The 7,906-nt window shown below is 48.6% G+C and overlaps 1 protein-coding gene across 5 annotated transcripts in view; it reads right to left on the bottom strand.

Annotated features, from left to right (window-relative positions):
* The window catches only part of cadm2a (cell adhesion molecule 2a), a 216,308-nt gene extending 208,880 nt beyond the window's left edge, over positions 1–7,428 (bottom strand). For all 5 annotated transcript variants that reach the window (XM_027024754.3, XM_027024756.3, XM_081702517.1 and 2 more), the window contains exon 1: positions 7,143–7,428. In XM_027024754.3, coding sequence (XP_026880555.1) covers positions 7,143–7,203 — 61 coding nt within the window. In that variant the 5' untranslated portion in view covers positions 7,204–7,428. The remainder of the gene's footprint in view (positions 1–7,142) is intronic.
* Positions 7,429–7,906: the final 478 nt, after the last annotated feature.

Below are 7,906 nucleotides of genomic sequence, written 5' to 3'. Positions count from 1 at the left end.
AGGGTGTAAAATGGCCTCCTTTGAGATGGTGGAAATGAAATAATGACATACCACTGAAGTGTGTAAGAAACAGAACAAAAAACTGGTTTATGTGTTTCACTTCCAATAAGATGAAAATATCATTTTTGATAGTCATCCATTATTGTATTAGTAAACTATAATAAACCATTATTTACCTGTACTATGCTGAATAGTTCAGGTCTTTTCTAAGAAATGCAAGGAAGCTTTAGCACCTAATCAATACATAACATTTATACACACACACACACACACACACACACACACACACACACACACACGGACACACACACATGCAAACACAAACACACGCGTGCACGCACACTCGTACACACGCGCAAACACACACTCACGCGCACATATCCACCAAATACCCACCAAAAGTAGGGCAAAACAGCTCTTCAGAGACCACTTAACCTTAACTGCTGAACTATGTAAATAATTATGTTAATCCAGTTCATCATGCTGTGTCAAAGTTTACCGGGAGGGTCTGAACACACGTGCACTGCAGCGTGGCTAAGTGTGGAGCACAGAGCTCCCAGACAGTGACTCTGCCCTGTGACCGGACTCGGACCACAGGCCTCCCCGCGTGTGTTCAGCATCCTGACACCACGGGTGGGCTGAGGCGTGAGTGGCTGACCCGCTCCCACGCAGACGGCGCGGGCTGCGAATGTGCTGCTGACCCCCCCCCCCAGAGAGACAGCGAGGGGTTTCTGGGAAATAAGCAGCTCAGCATTGGTACCTTGTGCATCGCTGCACTTGATAAAAGACGTTTCTCCACGTTTTTCAAGTTCAATCACTATAATGGCGATCAGCCTCCTCCAAGCCTTGGACCACCTCTTGACTTTGTCATCGCATGTCATTTTATATCATTTCGTTATCGGCTTTGCTGGAGAAGGTCTTTTAACAGTCTGCTGCTCCCGTCTTGTCATTCCTCTCTCTCTGTCTCTTTCCTCAGACAGCAGATCTCTTCTTGGCATTGCAGAAATGTGCAAATTAACAGCAAATCAACTAATTAAACAGTTTTCTAAATAGAAAGCTAATTCAGTACTGACTTCATCTATTACCTTTAACTTACATGTTTTGCTGTTGTCTTCTTGCACAACTGTTTGCTCGTGCGAAAAACGCTTATATGCTTTGTCAATTAAACATGAATTAAACAGAAACACTGAACCGCTCTCCAAAAGATTACACAACATAAAGCTGCAGTGGAAATAATAACATGTACAGATACTGGAATTGCCCAACCCTGAATAAACTGCACTGGTAGAAAAAAAAAAGTGATACAAGGAGAGTGTTGTGCAGAAGTGCAGACACAATTATGAATAAGGAGGGTGGTGTGTACGCTAATAAGCATGAGTGTGTGCGTATGTGTGTGTGTGTGTGTGTGTGTGTGTGTGTGTGTGTGTGTGTGCGCGTATGTGTGTGTGTGTGTGTGTGTGTGTGTGTGTGTGTGTGTGTGTGTGTGTGTGTGTGCACTTTGGCAGGTGCATAGCGTCCAAAGCTTCTGATTAATTGATTGTTTACTGTATTTGCAGGTGTTAGATTCCATCTAGCAGAAGCAGATGGCTATCTAAAACCCTAACTACACATACCATGTGCAGTTAAGGAGCGAGGGAGCCAGGGAGCAAGGGAGGGAGGGAGCACAGAGGAGATTAGGCTACACCTCACATGCTGCACCCTACACTGATGGCACCAGCTCCAGGTGATATCGTGTTACACAATTACAAGGCAGACACTAGTAGGTTTAATAGCCTGTTACAAAATACAGTTCTGTAAAACAGAGACATAAAAGAAATATTTGCGTTGTTCTCTCGCATTCCAATGAGGCAGTTTCTTTGGCTATTGAAATCGTGCTGTAGTGAACACTCCAGGCTCTCCTGAAAAGCCCTGTCATTGTTTACACTGGGCTTTTCTGCCTTTATTCGCCAGTCCAACCGTGTGTGAGAACGGATTTAGGATCTGTTTGTCACATTGTCATTTAATGATCTCCACAAGCTGGAGACGGCGTCGCGCTTCACGCCGGCCACGTCAGCCAACGTCGGAAGTCGAACCTCCGACGCCGGAAGAGCCGCGGCCGCTTAGCCGCGTCACGTTTTCGCCGCGTTACGTTTCGGTGGGAAAAAAGGCCGGGTGCTATAGAGGCAAGCGAGGTCGATAGCAGCACCTAACTGATTCCTATACGTAACGCGAGACGCGAGAGAGCCCACGGCTGTTATTTCAGGCCGTTTGATTTACTGACCCTCCCCGCGATTTGCCTCCAGCGCATGCACCACGCGCGCCCGTTTCCATCACCCGCCCCGCTTTCATCCGGCTTCGTCAATAAACGTGATTGATCACGCCCGCGAGCCCCTGCAGCAGGTATCGCCTTTTCTGAAAACATCACGCTACGTTTTGGGGAAATAAAAAAAATAAAAAAAAAAAAGAAGAAGAAGAAGAAGGAGGAGATTACTTGTAAGAGGAGATGACTAATTTCCCGTGAAGTCCGAATGCAGGCGGCGGAGCGACGAAGTGCGGAGCTCTCCGGCCTGTCGCTCGATGGCTGCCGGATGGAGCCGATACCTGGTCGCGCTCGTACTGTCGCTTTGTTTTGCCTCTATACACAGCCGTGGCTCACGAAAAGCCTCAAGGCCTCGCCGCACAGAAATGGGCTACAGGGCATGAAAAAAGAACAGACTCCACTCTGGGCTCCAGACGAAAGACCTTATCCTTCAAACACCGACATGAAAACCCAGGCATGTTTGTAAGAGATGTATAGATCTCCCTTTCATACCTGAGCTAATCTTTTGATGTCTTGCTAGACCCGCAGAGACTCTGCTCCAACGTCTTTTTTTTCCAGCATCATGAGATTAGTAGGCAGTCAGACTGTGGACTAAATTATTAAACCTATCCAATGCAAGAAACGAAAAATGACAGAGGGCTCCAAAAAAAAAAAAAAAAAAATCCTCCCTCCTGTACGACTTGCTACTCATTTATTAATTTCACATAGAAGCTACGTCTAATGTAACCACTACAGCACTCACGAAATATGAGTTAGGGATTTATGAATAAACCTGTTCACTGTGTGCCCAGAAACCATGTTTGTCAGAGTCAATATTACAAAACAGACCGCAGATTTGTGTCTGTAGTGAAATAGGCCCCATATGAGATTGAAAGGCCAATTTCTGCCCAGCGTGTAACCGGGAGGAGATGGGAGGGTGGAAGCACACTGATGACAGCGAATAGTGAAGCTGGATCATATCGCCCTACCCCACCAATCACCCCCATCTCTTGAAGAGTGCTCGGTGGGTGATACCACCGCCCACTTTCTGTTTTAACTTTCCCTAACACCTGGAAGAACAAAAGAGTGCCTTTGATCATGGGAAATCCTCCGCGATCACAGCGACGTTTCCACGGATATCGCTGCACCCGAGGGTGGTGGCGGAGGTGGTGGTGAGGATTCCGGATTGGGAGAGAGAGAGAGAGAGAGAGGGAGAGTCAGAAAGAAATGATGAGAGCAGGGGTGAAAGGAAACAGAGAGAGCGACATGGAGAGAGTGAGAATGCTGAGCTCTCTGTCTGTGAGCAAAAACGCACGGAGCAGAGTGAGAGGATATACACCTATAATCCTGTTCGGGCAGCTCAATCAACCAAACACACACACACACACACACAGGGAAAAGCCACATGCACTCTGTCCCTGAATCCCCATGCTCTCAATGCTAGACAGAGGCCTGGGCTGGAATAAGGCCATTTATCAGAGCAGGGCGCGCTAGGCTGGCACCATGTGGAGCCCGAGCTCGGAGGAAGCAGGTTGTCGCCGGGCGCCACTCTCACCGCCTGCTTGTGAAGTAAACACAGAGCGAAAGCTTTTCTCCGGTCCGTAGCCGCGCCACGCGCCGCACCTCTCCATTTCTCACCTGTCTGATCGCATTCACTTGTGCCGATGCTCGAGCGCACGCAGGCGCACCCCATTCGGAGCCACTGATGAAGACAGAGGACCACCGATGAGGAAAAAGCTATTAGGGACCCCCACCACCACCCCTCTACACACACACACAAATATACACACACACGCATGCAAGCAGACCCACATACATGTACGTGTTCACATGCAGCACTCAACAGCCCTCCTCCCCCAAGGCCCTTTGGCTCATTCTTTTGCATCAGCTTTTGCATTCGTCTTTGGTCCACTTCTTGAGAACGAGGTGCGATCTAATGTCACTACAGGTGGAAGCAGGCCTGCTGAATTTGGTTAACAATTTCCATAATATCACTCTGAGGCGCAGTGCATCTTAAATCTAACACAGCACTGGCACATACACAAAATACATAAATGGGTTGACATACAGCTCGCTCATACATGTAAACAAAGGCTTTCTGCCCCATTCCTCCATCGCCCTACATAATAATGGCCTGCTTATGTTGGCTCGGAGCTCACGGATCGCTCTTCCCACAGGAGCAGCACACCGGCTGGGACGGGGTTTGGGACGGAGCTGCTGTGCGGGAGTCCCTGCCACGTGGTCTTCACGAGCGTCTGTGGAGTGCTGGGTGGAAGTGCGTCTCCCACTCCCGGGTTTCAGATTGCCGAGGAGGGCCGCGTCCCTGCGGGTGCCATAAATGATGGATGCACGGGAGGCATCTGGCATTCAGCGACCGGCAGGGCCAGGTGCACCGTCGAGATCCAATCGGAAAACGCTCGGTCATGGTTTGGACAATCACACCGGACAATCTGCATTTCATTAGCCATATTTGGCCAGGGAAGGGAACTGAATGGCAGCCAATCTGGGTATTTTGTGAGCAGCTTGTTTGTGGTGTGTACAGGGTGTGGCGAGAAGGTTTTGTTTGGCTTTCCTTCTGTAATGGGTCATATGACACTTGCAGCAACAGGCTCCTTCGCCTTCTGCTTACACGTGGATGCCCTCGGCTGGCCCATCGGCAGCCTGCTCCGCCAACAGAGTGGCGAAAGGAAAGAGGAACCCCAACAAAACCACACCATTTAGTGGCCTGTACCACCGCGCCGATTGGCCGAGTAAGGCCCATTTGCCCCTACGGACGCAGTGACCCGCTAGCGGCTGGGCGACAGAAGCAGGCTGATTTACGGGCAGCGAGAAGGCTCCGGCTGATCAATACCGAGCTTCAGCTCCAGCCATACTGGCAACTCATTAAAAGCACTGCCTTGAGAAATGTGCTTAATTATCTCTGATTATTAATGGACCACTTCTCAGACTGCGCACCAACACAGAGTGCCAGGTATTATGCCCAGAGAGCTCGCCAGTCACACACACACACACACACACACACACACACACTCACTTCCGTACACAAACGCGCCTGTTTGTGTACATAAAATCCCTCTTTCTGTTTCTCTCTCTCTCTCTCCCTCTCTCTCTTTCCCTCTCACACACGCATTAGCAAATACGGGACATTCTTTGCACACGGCTGTGTGTGTCCTTAGCACACAGATGCTGACAGAGCTGTAAGCGAAGCTGTTTGATATGTAAACAGTTCGCGAGGGCAAGGCCATGGCCATGTTTACACTGATTTGAAGAAAATGACAGATGAGAGTGTCGTCGGTAAGTCAAGTGCATCGGCCAATCATATCGGATAAATCTTAATCTCGGGGATGCTGGACTTCGTATCTGAAGCCAGGCACTTGGCTGTCGTGTTCATTTATCAGGCTCGCCAGGGGTAGGGATCCGGGCGGTGGCCCTTACTTGGCGACGATGGACACCAAAGGCAATCAATATCATACAGCAAAAGGCACAGTCCACGAGCACTGTAAACGTCCAAGCTGCTGCCAGAGTTGCTGTCTTATAAAGGCAAATGTCTACGTGCGCTAGGGAATCGCATATACCCCCGCTAAGCGCGAAGTGTCATTCGCAGCACCGTGACGCCCTGATTTATGCATGTCACACACTCGGCCGCGCGGCGTTGACACCGCGACCTTGCCCCGCTGCTCCTGTTTACTGTTCCGCACGCAATCTGACGAGCGAGGTGCGCGCGGCCCGACGGCCGAAAACTGAAATAATATTGCTCGCGAAAAAAATAAAATAATAAAAAAATAAGAAGAACACGCTGATTAATTACCTTCGTCTGACAATTACTTTCTAAACGCGAACCGTTTCGGCCTTCCACTGATTTCACTTTAACCTTGATTCTTCTTTATTTGTGCCTCTCGTGTTAGAGGATGCAGTTAGAGCGCGATCACGGAAAACGGACAGGTGTAGCCCCGCGCGCCGCGAGTGTTCACTCAGGCTGATGCTGCTACGACCCCAAGATGCGGACTGCTGCAAATACCAAAGCCCTGCGCAGACACGGTCTGCCCCAGTCGCCGTGCAACTACGCTGGCAATCCCAAACCTAGCAGTCAGAAGGGATTCTCTAAATTCGTTTGAAATCTTGCAGTTTCATTGAATGGGACGTCAAGTTACCCTATTAATTATATATATATATATATATATATATATATATATATATATATATATATATATATATATATATATATATATATATATATATATATATATAATTATATGAGACATTAAAAATATAAAAATAGGACATTGAAAGATAACCACGATGAGATGAGCAGAACCGGTAGACAAATGAACCTGAAGATGCATTTTACTGTGCCAGTTAACACGTATGCAGGCAAGTGCAAATAGGCTACATGTAAAAGGAAAGACGATTCGTCTTGTCTCCCCCCCAAAAAGGTGCCGCAAAGCCTTTCCGAGCGCTCCTACGGTTCAGCAGTCAAATACGCAAAGTTTCCAGTGCTCTATAAATATTCTTGCGATTATTTAACGCTCTGAAAGAGCTGAGACAGACTGTGGCTTACACATCACTAGCTTAGTGTCCGCCGAATGCAGAATGCATTGCATGCGCGCCCAGCAGTTTTCTCACTCTTATTCCAGCCACAACGTCAACATATACACATACAAACGCTGCAGCCGCTGGGGGGCTTGTTCAAGAATTATGTCAATGCAAAAAAAAAAGCTCATCTGAGTACAGTTGCGGCTTTCCGACGTGATGCACGTGAAGTCAGCTTCTTCGTGCCCGCTTGACGTTCGGCAATTTGCAAAGCGCTCACGCTCGTTCTCGCGCTAAACAAGCGGCGTGTCGGTAAAGTTGGAAGCGCGCTTACCTTTCAGAAGGATTCCGCAGATGCTGTACAGGGCAACGAGCGTGTGCTGCTTCACAATCATATTGCCTTCCTTCAAACAGCCGCCTACCGAAACGACGCACTTTCTTCCTTTTGACTCTCCGTATGCTGACGGGGCTTATCCAGGTGCCGGTCGTAAACGGATACAGTCTCCTTAGGTAACTTGTCCCCGGGCTGAAGTCCTGCCGCGTGTCTCCGGGCGAGGTAGCTGAAAGTACGCTCTGCAGCCGAAGTGCGATGCTCGCGCAGCACCGTAGAAAAGTCCGGCGCTGGCGTCTATAGTTCTCATGGGAGCGAGAGCAGGCGAAGTCCCGCCTACGCAGCTTGACGGATGAGCGCTGCGAACCAATAGAATTATCCGCATTCTGGACGATTATACATAATGGGAATAAACTCCAGTGTATGAAATCGCGATATTATGGCATACTTTAACAGAATACAGATAACAATTATTATGCGTGTCATAAATAAAGAGGATGCAAGATTAAAAACGCTATCACTGGCAATCCCCCCACTTTCGGGGTGAACACTATATTGTGCAAACGCAAGTGTTACCGAGCAGATAGTACGGGCGTCTGTGGCCTCCAGCTCCCATCGTTCTTTATCGGGACTTGGGGTAGGATAGATTTTTTGGGGGGACTGTTTTTCACCCGCGGTTGCCTAAAATTTCCGACAGTACTTAGTCACTAGCTAAGCAACGCATTCGTTATCTCTAACGGCTTCTTCATTTGGAGCGATTCTGGGAC

Source organism: Electrophorus electricus, chromosome 19, assembly GCF_041902795.1.
Source record: "Electrophorus electricus isolate QZ-2024a chromosome 19, ASM4190279v1, whole genome shotgun sequence".
NCBI lineage: Eukaryota > Metazoa > Chordata > Actinopteri > Gymnotiformes > Gymnotidae > Electrophorus > Electrophorus electricus.
This window is presented reverse-complemented; position numbering and strand designations above follow the sequence as displayed.